Consider the following 19,638-nt stretch of genomic DNA (forward strand, 5'->3'; position numbering starts at 1 on the left):
TTGTCATTCTTCGCTATCCTTTCGCCAAGATCCTCTTTTGAAGGCCAAAAAATATTGATGGGCTGGGCCAATTAATGGTTGATTGATGGCGCACACTTCCAAGTTTCGCGATGAAGAGGCGCAATTGCCAATATCGATTACAAAAAGTTTGATTTTAATTTTTAATTGCCCGTTCGATGGGCTCTCGGGGGTTGGCCCTAAATTGGCCAGGACAACAGACCGCAACCCTCCGTCCTTGCGTCCTTGCCACATCCCTTGGTGAGCACGCACTCTATTATTATTCTGCTATTATTATCGTTGTCATTGCCGTGGAATTTGCTAGGGGTGTGTGTAGGGGTTTGCCCTGCTCCGGTTTGTCCTTGGTGCGAGTGTGTGAAGTGGGCTGTGTCCTCGGGGCAAGTGTCAATTATGCACGACTTGATGGCCACTCCGGAAATCGCTGTTGAAAATTTACATTTTATTAGTTTTACATGCTCGTGCCGCGATTCGAGGGCATTAAAATTATTTACGATGCCAAATATTGTTGGTTGTAAATTACACATTGTGGCAAATATATTCAGAGACTGACTTTCTGGGCATTTCGGGGATAATGGTCGCACTCTATCGCTTGACCTCTGCCGCTAATTAGAGCCTCATTGTTCCACGCTCACGAACCTCGGGCGGAGCGTGTTCCTAAATGTTCGGCAAGTCTGTTGCGATTCGGACGGGAGTCTTTGACTGATAACAATTGTGAGAGCGATTAGCTCAAGTGCCGCATCTCAGATCGTTCAGTTGCGTTCCAAGTGGCGACATGGCCAGCGGGGTTCAGGAAATCCATTACTACGAGCACGAGCTCAGCATCCGTCGGGTCATCGAGGAGTCCGGCTTGCAGGATCTGGACCAGGCCCTTAACATCTGCGACCTCTCCAGTGTGGAGCGGAAGCATCGTCTCTGGCAGCGCCTCCTGCCCAGGATCAGGCCCTACTATGCCGTCAAGTGCAACGATGATCCCATGGTGGTCCAGTTGCTGGCCGATCTAGGCACCGGCTTCGACTGCGCCTCCAAGAACGAACTCAAGCTGGTGAGTGACATAAAGGAAATAGTCTAGACTCTAGACAATAAAGTTTTTAATCAGAGTAAAAGAGTATTAGGTTTCTATATTTCATTGATAAGTCTAGTTTACATATATATTTTGAAAAAGCAGAAAATTACTAATCTTTTAAAGTCTTCCCTATAAAAGGGTAGATTATTATTTACACTGACAAGCATGATTTGTGATAATAACAAAGTAGTCTTAAGTGATTGTATAAACCTAAAAGACACTGTAACTAAAAAAACTTGTTATATATCTTTAATGAAAAATATTCCTGATGGAAATTGTTCATCAATTTCAATATAAAGGAAAGATCCATTCAAAAAAAGGGTATATTTAAAAAGTACACTATTATAAAAGTACATGGACTGTTATCAACATATTGTTGTATAAAGACACTTTTATAGAGCTCAGTTCAGTTTAGTTAGCAACAGTTTAATGGATTCTTTGTTAAAGCATCTTTAAAATAACTAACCAAATGAGAGATTAAGGGACTTAAATCGAAATGAAATCAAAGATCTATACTTTAAAGTTTAAACTAAATTCTAAGCTAGTTCGTAATTTAAATAACAACAATTTGTACTTCATAGGTCCTAGGCTGCAATGTCTCACCCGAGCGGATAATCTTTGCCAATCCCTGTCGCCCTGTCAGTCACCTGGAGTACGCCAAGGAGCACCAGGTGGCCAACGGAACGGTGGACAATGAATTTGAGATCTACAAGCTGCATAAGCACTATCCCAACTCCAAGTAAGTTGCCCCAAAAGATACTCTGCGAATTCTAGTAACCATTTCTGTAGTCTGATTGTCAGATTCAAGAGCGAGGCCAAGGAGGCTCAGTGTCCGCTGGGCGATAAATTTGGTTGCAATGCGGATGTGGATGCCACGGCACTGATGCTACTGGCCAAGTCCCTGAACCTGAAGGTAACTGGGACCAGCTTCCATGTGGGCTCCGGTTGCAGTGAGCTGGAGGCCTACGATCGGGCCATCAAGAAGGCCAAGAACTTGTTTAAGTTTGGTGAACTGCTTGGTTATGACATGGACTTGCTGGATATTGGTGGTGGGTTTCCAGGAAGTGATGATGGGAAGTTCGAGAGGGTGAGCTCCGGATTAAATAATATTATTTAGTAATATAGTAATTAAAGAATCTATATTTCAGATTTCGGAGATTGTAAATACTTCGGTGGGGCGCCATTTTCCCGATGAGCGTGTCCAAATAATTGCAGAACCCGGACGCTTCTTTGTGGCAGCTGCTTATACTTTAATTTGCAAGATTCATGCCAAGCGGGAGGTTCGCAACGAGGCTGGTAAACTGGACACCGTGATGTACTACCTTAACGACGGTGTTTATGGTTCCTTTAACTGCATTCTGTATGATCATCAGGTGGTGACTGCAGAGCATTATTTGGTAGGTTCATATGGTACATACATAAGTCAGAAAATATCCCTTTTTTATTGATACCTTTTTATATATTATTATAAATTCCGTATACAGGACGAAGCCGATGCCTTGCCTCAGTTTAAGTCCTTGATCTGGGGACCCAGTTGTGATGCCTTGGATAAGGTGGGAATAGCTTAACAATTTAATAATGATTATTATTGTGACACTCCTTTTATAGATTTCCGAGGACCTGCTGTTGCCAAACCTGAACCGTGGTGACCTTATAGGATTTTCCAACATGGGTGCTTATACAGTGCCCATAGCCAGTCCCTTTAATGGATTTGAGGTGCCAAAGACCCTATACTTCCGGGCCATATGACTAGGTTGGCTCAGCTGGGAAATAAAAGAAGCTATCTCTAGCGTTTGTAACCAAAAAGGGTTTATTATTCCAGGCAGGACTTGAATTTTTACTTCCTTTCAGCTTTACATACATGATAGCTTTCCATGTACATTTAGTACTACCTTAATTCGATTCCCCTTAAAGAAAACTCTCACCTTTTGCATTTGTAACCAACATGGATTCTTTATTAGATTTAGATTCTTGAATTCTACCCGAATTCTCGGACATCTTAGCTCGCATGGAGAGCACTGTGTACGGGCTGAATATTTCAAAGGGAATGGCTTTGGCCGTTGGCAACTGACCCGAATCGTCGGTGCAGCGCATTCGCTTGGAGATATTCTTGGCGCTGCTTCCGTTTCCGCTTTCGCCTTCCTGATTCGATCCTTCCTGCCCCGACCACCGGGAGCTGGCTACTGACCCAAGCCGGCAGACGGATGGAGGGGGCGGTGGGATGCGATTCGAGAGGCAACAGCGGATGGAGTGCAATTACAATTAATTTTTAGCAAATTACAACTTAGCTTTTGCATAGACATAATTGAAAAGGTACGTATGTATGTGTGTATAAAAGTATATGTATAAAAAAATTTCAAAAATTCCACACACTCTGCGCATATACAAATTGTTGCTCTAATTCCAAATCTCTCGCTCTGCCGCGTAAATATCAAACTCGTCTCCTTGATGCCTCAAAAATGTTTCTCGTAAATGTAAGTAAATGTAAATTCTATAAAATGTCACTATTTTAGCCGTGTTGAGCTTGCTAGCTCCTGATATGTCACGATATAATAACAATATAATAACGATATGTATTCTCGATTTGTGTGGGTAGAAGGGGAAAGGGATTATGGGATTGGGATGGAGTACTTGCCCTTTGCTTTGCGGCAAATAAAGAGTACAAACTACTTATTCCATAATCAGTTCTTGGTGATTGATGCAAATGAATATTACTTTCTTCAATTGGTTTCCTTCCGCTGAACCCAAAATGGGGAGAAACAGTTTAGTAATTGCTGGGAATTTGCTTTTGGGTTACAGATACTTCGATACTTCGACTAGGTGAGATTTGCTTTTGGGGGTCTCGGGTGCGGAGGAAGGACTGTAAACAGGTGAGTAGTAATGATTGTATCTCACAACACCGACGACAAGACGACGATAGACTACACATAATATAATGGTAAATGGGTGCACATATACGCACGCACAATATCTGTTTAAACCCTCTCACTTAAACTTAACAATATTCTGATATGTTTGAGTTTCGCTTGGGTGCTAGTGCCGGTGCACTTGTGCCTAAATCAAGCCTTACATCTAAGCTGGGAAGCCTGGGATTGGGCCCGAGCCTGGAACTCCTCCTGGTGAGCCCATCTCTTTGCCGCCCAGCGGGTTCCCCTTCGAGTCGAGCTACTGTGCAAGTTTTGGATGGGGTGGATCTTGGATGGCCGGCCGCCGGTGCCTCGGTTCAACAAGGTGGGTTGGGATGCTCTCCGGCTGGCTGGCTGGCTGGCTGACTTGCTGGTGGTTCAAAAAGCGTGCTTTCTGAGTCTAATTATTGGCAGAGTTGCATAATTCACGGTTTCTCTACAATCTATAAGAAAACATACAATACAACAACACGGAATTGGTTTGTAGACGAACGAAGGGTGGTCTGTGGTTGGGATCTGGTTTGGATTTAGTTATCTTTTGGCTTGCCACTGATTTTGTGTCGAATAAGACCGAATGGAACTGGAACTATCACTGATCTCTGTGGGTCTGGGGTCTAAGTGTCTGGGTGGAACTGAAACTGAAGCTGAAACTGACCCACATAGAACATGGCTGGACAGGCATTAGACGCTAGTCAGAAACGCCACGCTACACACGGCAATCTGGGCCAGGATGTTCACTTGCAGGATCCGCATCAGACCGCCGCTGGTCGGCGAGGGACTCACATTGAGGCCGGCGCAGTGCATCTTCTCGGTGGGCATGGCCTGCACGAAGTACTCGCGGTTGTCCAGCCCCATGTGGCACAGCGGCTTCTTCTTCTGCGACATTTCGTCGTCCTTGTTCTTCAGGTCCTCCAGCAGCTTGGGGAACCAGGTCAGCTCACACGAGCAGTTCAGTGGATTATCTGTAGGAAAGAGATTTAGAATTTAAATAAGAATTTACTGGAATTATGGATTTTGGAGTGCCCATGACTTGCCGGTGATATCGATGATGCGTAGGGTGTCGATGACCGGCTCCATAATGTCCTGCGGTATGCGCTGCAGCTTATTATTCTGCAGGTTCAGAGTCTCCAGCGAATTGAGGTTTTCAAAAAGAACGCTAGGCAGCACCTTGATGCTAAAAAAAAGTAGAAATTAAGGAATTAAATGTTAAGTCAATAAATACATTCGATTTTGCTTGAAATAACGCTTTGAATGTGATTCAATCTAAGATAAGATTGGAATGTTGTTTATTGCTAATGCTTTGAAAACAACTTAAGCTTTAGCCTTTGCAGTCATAATCTGACAGAGATTAGTAAAAATTTTATATAGTAATGCAAATATTAGTCCAAAGATCGCAGCTTATTAAAAAAAAACGTTGATTTTTATAGGCTTTCTTGCAGTAATTACGGGTCTAATACGAAGTTTATAGAACGAAAAAGTCTTGTACTTTAAAAGGATAAAGAAAAGCTCTTGCATTACTAAGTTAATTATTAAAATATCAAAGAAAGACTTGGTGAAATGATGAAAATCTTACTCATTTTTCTGCAGGTTGAGGAATGTAAGGGAATCTCCGAATCCAGTGAAGGCATCTTCGGCGATAACATTGATATTGTTATTGCGCAAATCCAAATGGCGAAGGCGATGCAATGGACGCAGTGCCTCGCTGGGAATGGTGTGAATTTGGTTATCACCAAGACGCAGATATTGCAGATTCTCTGTAAAGGCCAGGTGAGAGATTATGGTCTTTAACTAAGCTGCTGGAACATACCCTCCAGACCCTTGAAGGCATCCTTGTCAATGGCACTGATCTTATTGCCCTCCAGCTCCAGGGAATTGAGCAGGGTGAGATGGGAGAAGACATTGGCAGGCACGGTGGTGATCATGTTGTGGGCCAAAATCAATGAGTCCAAGCTCTGCAAGCCTATAGAAAATGAATTAAATGTATAATTACATTAATGTAAAAAAGATTTATTGGTTAGTTACCCTCGAAATCGCCCTCGCTAATGGTACGAATCTTGTTCTCCTGTATCTCCAGCTTCTTTAGAGTGTCCAGAATGGATAAGGCCTTCTGCGGAACACTGCTCAGATCGTTCCCACCCAGATTGAGACGCTTTAATTTGCTAGAAGACAGAAGAAAGGCGAAAATTATCACAAAATCCATAAGCTATACGAAACCTACCCCTCGAGTCCCCGGAAAGCCTCGGGGTCAATTTGTGTAATTTTGTTCTCGTAGAGCGTCAGAATCTCCAGGGTATCCAGGCCCTCGAAGGCGTTGTTGTGAATAACGCTGATTTTATTGTGATTCAGATTGAGGATCAACAGGTGGAACAGATGCTGCAGGGCCTGCGAGGGCACCGTCTTCATTTGGTTAAGAGACACGTCCAGCTGGGTGAGTCCGTTGCCTACAGAGAACAAAATCAAAATGAAGCCAACAAGCAGGAACTCATCTCCTCCCTCTACTTACCCAACGAGCTGAGGGCATTCTCCTCGATGGCCGCCAGGCTGCTGTTATGGATGGTCAGGTGACGAATGTCCAGGGCTAGGAAGACAAAGCCCTGCAGCTTGGGCAGGTTGTTGTGGCGCAGCTTCAAGTAGAAGATGATCGGGCTCTTGCCCTTCAGTGTGCCCATGGACTTGGTGATGTGCGCCAGGTCTGTGGTCTCGCAGAGTATATCCAGCCCATTCTTTTTCACCGTGCAAATGCAGGGCGAGATTTCGCCCTGCTCGGGGCACACCTGCAACGGTGGCGGTCCCTGGGCCATTGCCTGGCCCATCATCAGCACCTGGAGGAGACCCATCAGCAGCAGCACCGCCGCTGTTGCCACCTGTCCTGTCTGCAACTGAAGCCTCGCCATGCTGAACACCTGCTGGTGGAACGCGGTCTCAAAGGGGGATTTCTCAAGTGATCTCTGCAAAAGAGTGAAAGTCCCGGATGGCAGGCGGTTGTCGCGATCTCTGATGCTGACGATGATTGCTATTTACAATGGCTATTGCTGTAGCCCTGTGTGCGAAAAAAAGAGACAAGAGTTCAGGGGACTGAGGACTCGGCGGAGTGGGGAATTCTATGGAGGGAGCCAGAGCACCAGAAGCAGCACCAGAAGCAGCAGCAGCGGCGAATTAAGCTCACAATGCGCGATTTTATTTGGGTTGTGTGCCCGCGGATTAACTATGCTCGTAAATTGCCCGCAATTGAGCTGTCCGTCCGGCTAGTGGTGCTTGTGGTGCCTGTGGTGCCTGTGGTGCTTCTCCTCCTTCGTCCCACTCTCCGGCTCCTGCTGCTCACCTAAATGGTTAGTCCGTCCGCGGCTAGCGAGTGCCAAATGAAACATGCTTCCAGTGCCGCCGAGATGCAACAAATTCGCTCACTCTCTCTCTCGTTCTCTCTCTGTCTCTCTGATGTGTGTGTGTGTGAGTGTGCGGTGGCCCCTCTCTTTTCGGGGGTGGCAACGGGGCGTATGCGTAATGGCAGTGGGCCAAGTGCAAAGTGGGTTAGTGCGTGTGTGTATAACGATGTAACGGAAAATCGATACGGCCGCGTCGAGAGGAGGTTGTTGAATGGCCCCAAGCTCGGTTTGTTTGTATATTGTTCTCGTCCTTTTCCCAGGTATTTGTTGCTCCTGTCTCCTGACGCCTAATTCCCGAAATTCAACGTTCCTCGAGCGATCCTTTTGCTCCTTTCGCACCGTATCGATGTGCTGGCAGGTCTTCCTCCAAATTCCGTTACATCCGTCAGACACTCACAGGATCCGTCCTTAGTGGCTAGCTAGCTCTCCCGTGCTGCTAATCCTGTTGCATTCTCATGCGAAATTCAATTGACGAGCCCCGATTCACCATCAGCTGAATCCCAATCCTGTCACGGATCCGGACTCGGAGTCGGAATCGGAAGGTGTACGGAAAGGAACGGTGTGCGAAGCGTCGTTTGATAGAAAATGAAAGCACGTTTGGTTGGCAAAACCGACGATTGCGGACTGAGTGAACTCGGCGTTAAATTGGACATAAGCTGCCAAGTCGCCACTCGACCAACGGGGGTGACTTTTCGGAAGCTCCGCGAAAGCTTCTCCAAGTATCGCATCTCTCGGTGACTCGCACTGAGTAATCACAGAATTTAATGGCGGGCTTTACATGAACTGCACTGAAACAGTCATTGAATACTAAATATAAACAGTTTAAAACGAAAGGTAAAATAAGAAGTAAGGTGGAAAATATGTACAGTAATTAAAGCCATCTAATAAGAATGTTTGTTCATCACCAAGCTAAGTTATTACTATTTTTAAAGACTTCCCTATATTTTTGCACTTTCACATGTTACCAATTAATTTAATCAATAAGATTCAAAAAATTGCGCCAATCTTACAAATTTTTTAATAACATACTTTTAAGAGTCGCTTATTAATGAGATGGTATTTAATTCTAGCATACTTTTAAGCAGTATGCTTCTGAAGTGTGGTCAGCTTTGATGAAAATGTAGATGTAATAGTTCGCTTTGCTGCCGGTAGAGGCCGTATTTTACATTATTAAAGAAAAACAGTTCGACAAAGCAGTTTCCAAAGTCGACAATGCAGTGTAATATCATTTCAGAATTAGATAAAGCAGAGTTAAACTGCTTATCGTTGCTGCTTGTATTATAAAGCAGTTTAAATGTTGCTATAAAAATGTTGCCTAACAAATGTAGCTATAAATATAGTAAGCAACATTTCGTGGAATCCGTCGTTGTAATAATTATTTAAAAAGCGGTGAACAAAAGAGGGTTTTAACTAATTGAATAGTGGCATATTTTTGTATATATAACCTGTGTAAAAAGTGGCTGTGAAAATGGAGTTGTACAACCTCAGACACTGCCAAATTCTCACCTCAATCTCTGATATATTCTTATCTCAGATCAGCAGGAGAATATAACAATAGTATTATTTTATTTGTTGTATATTATATTATTTATTGTGTAAGTAATGGGTACCCGTAGTCATGTTTTGGCATCCAATGAAGCGTTTCATGCCTGGGCTATGCTTCGTCAGCTGACTGCTCCAGTTCCTGCTCCAATTCCTGCTCCTGCTCCTGTTCCCGCTCCTGCTCCTGTTTCAGCTTTAGCCTTTGATGACAATCCTGATCAGGTTACAGCCGCACGTGGGCGTAATTTTCTCGCAATTAGGATGCGATTATCATAATACGAGTATGAGAGAGCGAGCGTCGTCGAAAGGGTAATTGAAGAACAACCAGCTCAACCCATTCCCCGCCAGCGTCCAGCCACCAGTCTGGCTGGATCCTTTCGGCCAGCCCATGGTCACGTGCCAGCAAGACGCCTTCAGCCGGTACGCACAGTTTCAATTTGGTATTCCTTTGGCCCGGCGAACGTCTTGGGGTTGCTTCTCAGGCCTTGGATTAAGTTCACAGGCAGCTGGAGCAACGGGCTTAGTCTGATTCTTACTCTGTGGCAGTGTGGCTTACGACACTGACAAGAGGTTGAGCGATGCACAGGAGAAAATTGGGATAAGATTGGTAGAAGTATTTATTTCGGAATGGAATACATAGGAAAATGGAATAGAAATAGGTTTTACAGAAGGTTTTCATTGGGTTTCCTATTTTATTTTGATTAAGATTAACATAAAAGATAGCTTTGAACTATAAGTTTGAACGATTTAATAGTTGTTTTTTGGTTAAGGAAATAAACTAGAGGAACATATAATTCTGTTATCCAATATTTTGACATCATATCTGTTGTTATTTTAATTGTAAAGTAAAATAAATATTAAATTCTTCTATCAATCCATAAGTCAATATCTTTCAGTGTAGAATCAGCATAAGGTTGGACTTTGAATTTAACAAAGTGCAAAATCCTTTACACTTTGAAGACTGATTGACTTCTTATCCTTGAATGGATTTGAATGGAAATTGTGTTTCACTTTCCTTCCGTCACGGCTAATGGTGGGGTGTCCTTGCGTAGTGTGTGTGTGTGTGTGTGAGTCCTGTATAAACAAACGGAAGATAATCAAGATGTAAAACACAATTCGGTGAGGGTGAGGCTGAGGCTGAGGCTGAGGGTGGCGTGGACTGAGAGACCTGGCTTGGCGGCTGTAATTCAAAACCAAACAAAACCGTTGAGGAATCAAAAGGCAAAGCGATGGCAAATTACAGCGTTACAGTTGCAGTTGCCTCACAAAAATCGCGAGGGGACGGGGGACCGGAGACCGGGGTCTGTGAACAACAAAAATTGTATAGCGGAATTTCGCCATTTCACTTTGTACTTGGAAAACTGTTATTAACTTAATGAAGGAGTGTTGTGCGCCACATTTACCTGACACGTGATTCGTGGCGCACCGGAAGCTGAGTGTACCGCCAAAGGAGCTGGAGAGCTGGAGTCCTCTGCGTTTCCTTATTTACTTGATGTTCCTTGAACTACGAGTGCTGTAAATGGTGTCAAGTACTTAAGAGTTATCACATTACTTAATTTTCAATGAAAAGATAGATATGACTGAAAGGGTTTTAATAGATATTTTAATATTAATTATAATCATTTATTAAGGGAGCAAGAGATAATATTGATTTTATAAAAAAAAGGTTTAAATATAGGTATGCCTCAAAATACTACGTTTTCCTACATATTGTTTTTAGAGACTGTAACTAAAAGCTTAACAAAATTAATCAAAACACTGTCAAAAGCATAACAAAGATCTTTTGAAAGGCATATATCAAAACCTGGATACAAACGAGATGACAAATTAAGCTTTTTGCATAAAAAATAGTTTTCTAAAATAAACAAAACTAGTTTTAGAAATTTCAATTCACGTTTTCGAGTATACAAGCTAAACGAGGTGTCAAAATGAGCTCATTAATCCGCACTTGAGCACTTTTAATGCCAGGCTTGGTGCGGTGGCAGGTAACAGATTAATTCACCTGACATTTATCGAAGGAATTTTAATCGATGGTTCATTAGGGGGCTGCCATTGTTATTAATCAATATCAATATAACTTTGGCGTGGCACTCAGAGGCAGGGTCTAATTGGGTTATATCTATTCGGCAAACTTGGAGAGCTGGCTTCCTGCGGATTTAACAGCAGCTAACAAACCAAATCCGACGGCAGCTGTAATTAAAACAAAGACCCGAGCACATCCCCCGCACGTCTCCACTGGGAGCTCCTTTTTTGGTAACCGACACATATGCAGCTAGCGGAGGACAAGAGCGCCTGAGCAGCGAAGGATCGGGCGAGACGAGGAGCTATGTAAGCGTATCTTTGCATTGGCGCTCAGAGATGAAGCTCATCTGGCAAAGTGGCAGGTTAAGTAAACAGTTTCATTGTGCGAATTCAATTAAAATTTATTCAAAATACGTCAACGGCAGCTACTCAAAGCTGCTGCAGCAGCAACAATGTGACCGAGTGAGTGCGTGTATCTGCATCCGTGAGATACGACTATGTGCGCTATGTGCTTCTCTCTCACTCACCCGCACTCAAACTCTCTGCCACTCTCTACTCTCTCCCTCTTTCTCCTGAGTGTGGCTGCCATTGACAAAGGGGGCGTGGTGAGAGGTCGTCACGCCCCTTGGTAAGAGAAAGCGAGACAACCGTATAGCCCAGTTCTAAAGTAAATGTATGTACTCCACACACAAAGTAGCAGCTGTGTCGGTGTGTGTGTGTGCGCCACTTGTTCTCGCTGTTATCTTTACTGTTGTTGTTGTTGTTGTTGTTGCTCTGGCCTGCAGATGTAACTGCTGTCTTGGCAAGTGGTGTAAATGGCAATTTGTCGGGCGTCGCACCCACACCCCCGCCCTATACGAACGGTAGCGCTGACAGGCGCTCTATTCTCTGCCTCCCTCTTCCAGCAGCTCCTCTCTGACCCGCTCTGCGCTCTGCGCTCTGCTGCTCCGTTGTGCCCTTCCTGCTGCTCTCCATTGGCATCCATTCGGGCCGCTCATTTCTGCCGTATCATCGCCGTCATTATCGCCACAATCATCATCATCATCATCATCATCCCGCCGTCATCGCAATTGTGGAGCGGACTCGGAAAGTATCTTATTATCCCTTTTGTGTGAGAAAACACAGGTACACAGGCACACCACCTACCTATCTACCTGTCCGGCGGACAACTGCCAGCTACCAACTGCGAAGTACCAACGAGCAACTACCGGTGTTGGGTCAAATCGCTAATATTTTCATGTTTACAAAAGCTATAAGCTTGGACACGAATAAATAGAAACTTGCGCTGCTAATTTCAAGTCTAATCAACAAATTGCTGTGTTTAATTAAAGATAAGATTAAAAATATAATCTATGAAGTAATTAATTTTAAAACTATAAATAAATCAGAGAAAGCTATAAATATATCATTGAATATTTCCGTCATGATACCTTCTCCATCTTTAACAGATGCATTAATTAATTTAACAATTAAATTATACCCTTCCAGGGTATTCTAATTATAGTTAGAAGCTTAAAACATTGGGAAGTAGCCATTTCCGACCCTGTATATCATATATATTCTTGATCAGAATCAACAGCCGAATCGATCTAGTCATGTCTGGTCAAAAAGTACATTTTCGAAAATGTTTCGAAATTTCAAATTTTTATAAGGGGTTACATCATTAAAATTTGCAGAAATTTGGAAATTTTTTAATTTTCTGAAATTTTTATTTGAGTATGCAGATTTATTAACCTATTCAAAACTAACATAGGACAGCTTTCCGAAGTAAAATTAATACCTTCTTGGCTTAGTTATGAGTTTTTGAAACTTTGATTTGTTTAAAAATTTTCCATATAAAAATATCGATAAATGTGGATTCAAAGATACATATTTCAATAACTTGGCTTAACGAAATTTTATTAGTTTACTTTCTTGTTTATTATGCCTTATGCTGCTTCATTGATTTTTATAAAATGCATAGCAAAATTGGAATCTTTTAATAATAAATTTATCGTATCTTTGCTTTATTAAAGTTCTTCAATGTTCCGATTATTGAATGTACTTTGACTCGATTAAATCAACAATGAAATTTTACAACCCATTTTAAATGAAACTAAACTTTAAATCCACTCTAAAGTTTCTTCAGAATGAATCAACGTTTTTAATATATCTGTAAAATATTATCCCATCCTAAATGGTCTGCGTATCTATCCCTAAGCGGAAACTATTCAAACACTTTTAAAGCTCTATTCAAAAGGCATCCTTCCGATGGGATTTGGCAGAGCCACAGGACATTGCCGGTGACAAGCCCAACAATGGCCTGGCGAGGCGAGACCAGGAGAGTCCAGCTCCAGGCCCGCTCTCTATGACATTGATGGGCACTGACGACAACGACAACGATGATGACGATGACGATGATCAGCCCCCGGAGCCGGGAATGTTGCAGGGAATGGCGACGAAGTAACAAGGAGGAACGACATTTCCAGCTAACGAATTCAATTGAGTTGAATTTTTCATTTAAGGTTTATTTAACTTTTTTTATTCCATTTCCAGGCAGCGAGCAGGAAGAGCCGGCCGCAGGGATTCACACACAGCGATTGAGATGCGATGCCATGGGATGTTGTGCGATGAGATGAAGTGATGTCGTATTCGGGTTCGGGGTCGGGGTGAGGGAAGCATATGAATGTGAAGAGTGCCCATAGATGTGCGATTGTGCCAATGGCGGCAGCTGTGCGACACACTCGAGTATACATATGTACATACACGCAATGAACATACAAACGCAAATGAATTTATGCCTAATGGCGGGATTGTTGTACTACTTTTTTGCCCCTCCTCTGCCCCTGCCGCTGCCACACAGCATTGTTGCGTTGTGTCGCTGTCAATATTGAGCTTGATTATTAAATGACACATTATGTGATTTCCAACATGTTCACTGGCCGGCAACTGGAGTGGCATCAAGTAGGGGGACTGGAGGAAGAGCAGGGGCTCCGGTTCCCACTTCATGACATCCCAATTCAATGGAACCCCCGAATGGGCGTCATCCTGGTCCATCTGTTCCGTCTGACCCATCCGCAGAGCAGCCAGTTACATGGCCTGAAAGTCATTTTGTAGCACATCGAGTACGTGAGCTGATTGCGATTGTGCCACGGAGACGGCAGTCGGGGGTTAAGCACCGGGGAGTACAGCCAACCTTAAGGGGGGTCCAATTTGGCAACGGCAATCAGACTTCGAATTGAGTCTAATTTTTAAGATACGCCATTATAGTATCGATATTATTAAAGGGTTAAAAGCATTTTATAAAGCATTCTAAGGATTTAAAGATCAGAATATATTCCAAGATCTGCACTTAACGCTAGGCTTTCCATACATACATATTATTAGCAAATGGAATTTGGTGAAAGTCTTAAAAACACTGAAGGAGAAAATTTAGCTTTAGGGTATTATAGTATCAGTCAAAAGCTTGCAATGAAGTGAAGAAGTCATTTCCGACCCTATAAACCATATATATTCTTGATCAGCATGAACTGGGGAATCTTTTTAGGCATGTAGGAAAGAAAAAAATTATTGACCATTTTTTCAAAATTTTATAAGGGGTTACATCGTTAAAATTGTCAAAAATTGGCAAAATGTTGAATATTTTAAAATTTCAAATTGTGTATGCAGATTTATTAACCTATTAAAAACTAGCACAGAACAGCTTGCCGAATTGCAATTAATGCATTTCTGGCTTTGTTATGACATTTTTAAACATTGATATTTTTGCAAAAAATATTATATAAAAATCACGATAAATATAGATTAAAACAAAGTGAATTTTTTGATGATCGATTTCCTTTTGGAACAAATATTTAAAAAAATATTTCAAAAAGTATATTAACTTCCGTTTCCCGAAGTTACTTTCTTTTCTTGTCATATTTATTATACATTTGAAATAAAATAACACCTCTTCAATACCCCCTCTATTCCATTTCAACTACGCCCCTGTTCGCTGAATTTGTAATGTTTTCTTTTGGAAATGGCGTCGCCAGGGCGTTAGAAACCACTCCCACTCTTGCTCCCACTCCCTGGCCCACTCCATTCCGCCCACTTTGGTCGGCAGGCAACAAAAACCACCCTCCGAGTGGCAACAGAATCAGAATGCCACAAAGGCCGTGTTAGAGCCCAGAGTACTCCGCAAGGACCCAGCCCCTGGTTCCACTCCGGCGACCCGACTTTGCAATACAAATAAATTGAAATTGCGCACATTATATGGTTTATATGTGCATGTTCCTGGAGGCAGGCTCACGCCCTTCCAGAGGCCAATGCAATGGCAGCCGGGCAGCCACATTAAATGGCAACAATTTGCCTCTGCCAGGTCCTGATCCTGCGCCAGCCCTCAGATCCTGCCCAACGGGTCGGCTGCCGGAACGCCTATTGTGCGCCATAATGAAATTAAAAAATCAGTTACTGTTGTGCCGGGATTCAGGGAAGGTACTACTATATGCATTATGCCATTAGCAGAGCCCAGGCACAATACAATAAATTCCATTCATAGCACAAAAAAAAGAAGGAGATTCAGGGGAAAAGTAGAAACAAGGTGGAAGTATTTTGTGCTCGAGTTCGAATTACGGCATTCGGCATAATCTGAAACTCAGTCGGAGTCCACTGACTATATGGATGAGTCAATTTACATAGTCCAGAGTCCTGGGAGGGGTAGCATTGAGGACTTTCCCATTAGTTAGGGGTTAGTTTATCGGGGAGGAATTAGGTTACCATATTTGTGCAAAATTAACAAAGCTAATTATGATAATCCACAAGTTTATTAATAAGCAATCATGGGAGTTACTATATGTTTAAGGCAGCTGCTTTTTAAAGGAGCAATCAGAGCCTCCTCTTTCCTATCTGGAAACCTCAAATCTCTTCAAGAACCTCACATAGCTTCTCCTATTTCCAAGGATTTTGTTGACTTGGAAAACTGCATACAGAGTGTCCTCTCGTTTTACTGCTTCCTTTTCTCTGCTTCCTTTTTCGTGATTAGTTTACGGCTTTGGAATTTGATTTGTATTCAGTTTTTCCTACACATTTTCCCTAGATTTTTTTTCTATCGATCGATTGACTTGGTGTCCTCTGCCATTGCGGCTTTGTTTTATTTCCGTTTTGGATTTAAAGTCAATAAGGAAACCAACTTGGTCTGGACATGGCCGGATCTAATGGCCATAATCCCTGGTTGGCCAGGGAGAAAGTGCCCGGGCAGCGACACAACGCCAAATTGCAATCAAATGCGTTTAATTTCATTGCTGGCCCAATGTTAATTACAATATTATGACAGTTCTGCGGCTCGCGATGAATAATTATCACCTCATAAATTGCGACAAACCGCAAAGCGGCATAAACACATGGCCGGCTAATGTCAGTAGCCTCTGCCTCGGATCCGAGCCCGGCCCGGGACGCGGCTCTGGGTGATGATTAATCGCCCAAGTTAGTTGAGTCGCTGCCGCCAAATGCAATCAACGGGCCACGGGACCCGTGGGCCCTAGAGGTGACCGCGTGATCACTGGTACTCTGCACACGTGAGTCACGATAGGTTGTGACCATTTACCTTAAGTTAATTAAATATTAAATTTATAATTTTTAAAGAAGGTATGGAAATATTACACTTTCTTTGCCTATTAAATGTCCTATTTTAGATACTTGTGATATTCTTAAGTGACTAAAACATAAAGATAATAATTGCTAAACAATTATATTATACCTACTGCTAATAGGACTATTATTTATATATTTTTTGTAAGTATCATATATATTACAGACATAAATTGAACAAGAATAGAACTATCTTCAATGTCTGAAGTATATATATCCCTGCAGCTCGTAATTGAATTATATGATAATATGATATGCTATGGAATTCGATCATAACTAAGGTTAACTATTTACAATCTTTGAATCGGTATTTATTAATATTTTTATATGACAATATTCTTAACAAATCAAAGTTTTAAAAACTCATAACTAAAACAAAAATGCATTAATTTCCATTCGGAAAGCTGTCTTATGTTAGTTTTTAATAGGTTAATAAATCTGCATACTCAAATAAAATTTTCAGAAAATTAAAAATTTGGTCAATTTTTGACAATTTTAATGATGTAACCCCTTGTAAAAATTTGAAATTTCGAAAATTTTTCGAAAATGTACTTTTTGACCAGACATGACTAGATCGATTCGCCTGTTGATTCTGATCAAGAATATATATGATATATAGGGTCGGAAATGACTCCTTCACAGATTTACAAGCTTCTGACTAATATTAAATTAGCCTGTAAGGGTATAAAAACAAACTGTTTATGAAAGAGGTTTATCTTTAAAATACATTCTTTAATATAAAAGATACTATTTCCAGATCCTAACTTGGACACAATATATTTCATCTTAGTGTGACTTACTTTAATTATGTTTAAATCCAATTCACATAACTATATTCTCACGCTGTCATCACGCATATGACCATCATGACCTGGGCAGCACTTGGCTCCACTATAGCCCCAGCCCAGCACCTTCCAGCTCCGTCTCCTGCCCCACCTCCGGTCCACTTGAAGCCACTCCATCCACTCCACTTGGCCGCGCCCAACGTAAATGTTGTGAAAAGCAAATCTAATTACGCGAATGCTCGACGACTATTTGAAAATGGGCAATTTCTCAAGATACTTATCTAATTAATAGCCGGGCTGTGTGGCACAGTTCCATTTCGATTCCGGCCACAACTCAACATCGGACCACTCCTAATGAGCCATGGCCAAGAAGAATGGTCGGAAGAAGGTGATCGCTCCCTCTGGCCAAAAAAGAAAACAAAAGGCAGCAGCGGCGGTTGCCCTGGGTGGGCGTAACAACAATTTATAATTCCACGTAGAGCGCACAAAGTACGGCAAATGTCAACAAAACAGCGGTACCGTTCAATTAAATGGAGTTCATGAGGGGGCCAGAGGGAGAGAGAAGTCAATATCTACATCTTGGTAACCACGGAAACACTTAAAAAAAAAAACAACACAACATAATTTTATATATTATAATAAGTTTCTTATTAATCTCACAACTCTGAGTCCCTAAACTTACCCTGATAATAAATGAAATCTGCTTTATTTTGTGTGTTATTTAGGTAATATTTTCTCTCAGTGTATCACTGTCTTTGCTCATAAAACAAAGGCAATCAACGGCAATTGACGAAGCGCTACGGCGCGTGAGAACGGGAGGAGCATAGGATGTCGGCGGGTGTGAGAAAGAGTAGGCAGTAAGTGGTGCGCAGGCGCATCGAATTAAGCTCATTGCGCATTTGACGCGCTGTTTGACGTTTCCTTTGTTGCCCAGAAGAGCGCGAGGAAGCGGGAAATGGAGAAGGAAGATGAGAAGGAGAGGGAGGAGGAGGAGATGAAGGCGGAGGGATTGGAGAAGGAGGAGAGGGATCATTAATTGACACTCCACCTCTAGCCCGTCAACGGCTAGTTTATAATTGAGCGCTCTTCTTTTTGCGTCAACAGTAAAAACTATCTTGAAGGGACATTAATCGTACAGAGGTAATTCTTTAAATATTTTAAGTTTGCTTAAAAACACATTTTAATATAATTTATAAACTTCTTAAAAGTATTTCAGATTAAAACGTGCGTCTTGCAGGCCCGAAATATTTATTTATTAAGCCCCCAAACGCAAAAAAATTGGTTTCTTTAAATAATTTCATCATTACATATTTTATTATGGAAGTCCTATTAGTTTTACTTCAATATAAATATAATTTACATTTTTGGGTGATTTATTTAAGCTTCAAGTCAAAGATCAAAGAACCCGCTTTTAAATGCCCTGAAATGTATGCAATAAAAATTGTTATAGAAATGTTACCCCGCTTGACTGTATTATGGACAACTTGTGTTCAAAAATCAAAACCTACCAAAATAGAAATAACTCCCAATCAATTTGTATTTAGTTAAAGCAAATAGAGCTTAGGATCCATTGCCTTCAACTCAATAGAAACTCGGCAATTCATTATTTTGAATACAATAAATATGTATGTAAATTATACCACATCAGCATACTACCAGAATCCTCATTTACTGAAAGAGTTTAACTCAATTTTATTTAATTAATATTAATAAGATATATGTTATAATATATAATGAAAATGAATAAATCAATCTTTGTTGGTAATAGATAAAATGTATTATAATGCTAAAAGAGTTTTATAATTCCAGCTTTCACTGTGAAACAACTTGTTCGATTTCCCAAGGGAGTACATCTATTGATTTAAGGTACAGAAATTTATTATTAATAAATTGTTAATTAAATTTGCTATAAAACCGCCAAACTCCTATCCTCCTATTTATATTGAAGCTATTTCTATTGGACCCCCTATTGAGTTTCCACTGTAATCCGTTGGTTTTCTTCACCAACGATCGACGGGCGACATGCAAAACCAGAGCATCGATCATTAGTGGTGATTACTGGGAGTATGCACAGTATAATAAATGCTTTTTAGCACCGATTAAGACAATCCGAGCTGGCAGGCAGCTATCGCAGTAATTATCCACTTAGCGCTTGTTAGACAACCCCGATTCCGATTCGGAATCCAAATGTGATTCTCATGGCAGCGGCATGTCATTCGCATTGATGGATGTGCTACCTGGTTGATGGAGCACCTCCCCATCCCGACCAGCCATCAACTATAGTTACATTTCGCATGCATAATTTATATATA

At 41.7% G+C, this 19,638-nt stretch overlaps 2 protein-coding genes and 1 long non-coding RNA gene across 4 annotated transcripts; 1 reads left to right on the top strand and 2 right to left on the bottom strand.

Annotated features, from left to right (window-relative positions):
- Positions 1-769: 769 nt before the first annotated feature.
- Positions 770-2,887, top strand: LOC110182897 (ornithine decarboxylase 1). The gene is made up of 6 exons (XM_020951051.2): positions 770-1,060; positions 1,663-1,820; positions 1,871-2,168; positions 2,230-2,478; positions 2,566-2,634; positions 2,690-2,887. The coding sequence occupies exons 1-6, from the start codon at positions 791-793 to the stop codon at positions 2,828-2,830; spliced, it is 1,185 nt and encodes a 394-aa protein (XP_020806710.2). The 5' UTR covers positions 770-790; the 3' UTR covers positions 2,831-2,887.
- A 120-nt stretch (positions 2,888-3,007) lies between these two features.
- On the bottom strand, positions 3,008-8,032 carry LOC110182896 (uncharacterized). Of its 2 annotated transcripts, none has more exons than XM_020951049.2 (9): positions 7,310-8,032; positions 6,491-7,027; positions 6,206-6,428; positions 6,010-6,146; positions 5,795-5,947; positions 5,561-5,741; positions 5,022-5,161; positions 4,643-4,949; positions 3,008-4,430 (listed from the first exon to the last, which is right to left on the bottom strand). In XM_020951049.2, the coding sequence occupies exons 2-8, from the start codon at positions 6,879-6,881 to the stop codon at positions 4,669-4,671; spliced, it is 1,506 nt and encodes a 501-aa protein (XP_020806708.1). In that variant the 5' UTR covers positions 6,882-7,027; positions 7,310-8,032; the 3' UTR covers positions 3,008-4,430; positions 4,643-4,668. The 2 variants fall into 2 exon arrangements, with proteins under 2 accessions (XP_020806708.1, XP_020806709.1); XM_020951050.2 differs by having other exon boundaries at positions 4,771-4,949; positions 7,310-8,031.
- Positions 8,033-9,511: 1,479 nt separating this feature from the next.
- Positions 9,512-12,352, bottom strand: LOC147644344 (uncharacterized). Its single transcript, XR_015270556.1, has 2 exons — positions 10,915-12,352; positions 9,512-9,986 (listed from the first exon to the last, which is right to left on the bottom strand). It is a non-coding gene; the product is annotated as an uncharacterized LOC147644344 (long non-coding RNA).
- Positions 12,353-19,638: the final 7,286 nt, after the last annotated feature.

This window comes from Drosophila serrata, unplaced genomic scaffold (genome assembly GCF_035046125.1).
Source record: "Drosophila serrata isolate PLE 108 unplaced genomic scaffold, ASM3504612v1 contig_184, whole genome shotgun sequence".
Taxonomy (NCBI): domain Eukaryota; kingdom Metazoa; phylum Arthropoda; class Insecta; order Diptera; family Drosophilidae; genus Drosophila; species Drosophila serrata.

Coding starts and splice junctions, on each gene's coding strand:
- LOC110182897 (XM_020951051.2), top strand. CDS start 791: ATGGCCAGCGGGGTTCAGGAAATCCATTACTACGAGCACGAGCTCAGC. Junction 1,821..1,870: donor AAGCACTATCCCAACTCCAA/GTAAGTTGCCCC, acceptor CCATTTCTGTAG/TCTGATTGTCAGATTCAAGA. Junction 2,479..2,565: donor TGACTGCAGAGCATTATTTG/GTAGGTTCATAT, acceptor TTCCGTATACAG/GACGAAGCCGATGCCTTGCC.
- LOC110182896 (XM_020951049.2), bottom strand. CDS start 6,881: ATGGCGAGGCTTCAGTTGCAGACAGGACAGGTGGCAACAGCGGCGGTG. Junction 6,429..6,490: donor GAATGCCCTCAGCTCGTTGG/GTAAGTAGAGGG, acceptor TGTTCTCTGTAG/GCAACGGACTCACCCAGCTG. Junction 5,742..5,794: donor TGCCTTCAAGGGTCTGGAGG/GTATGTTCCAGC, acceptor TGGCCTTTACAG/AGAATCTGCAATATCTGCGT.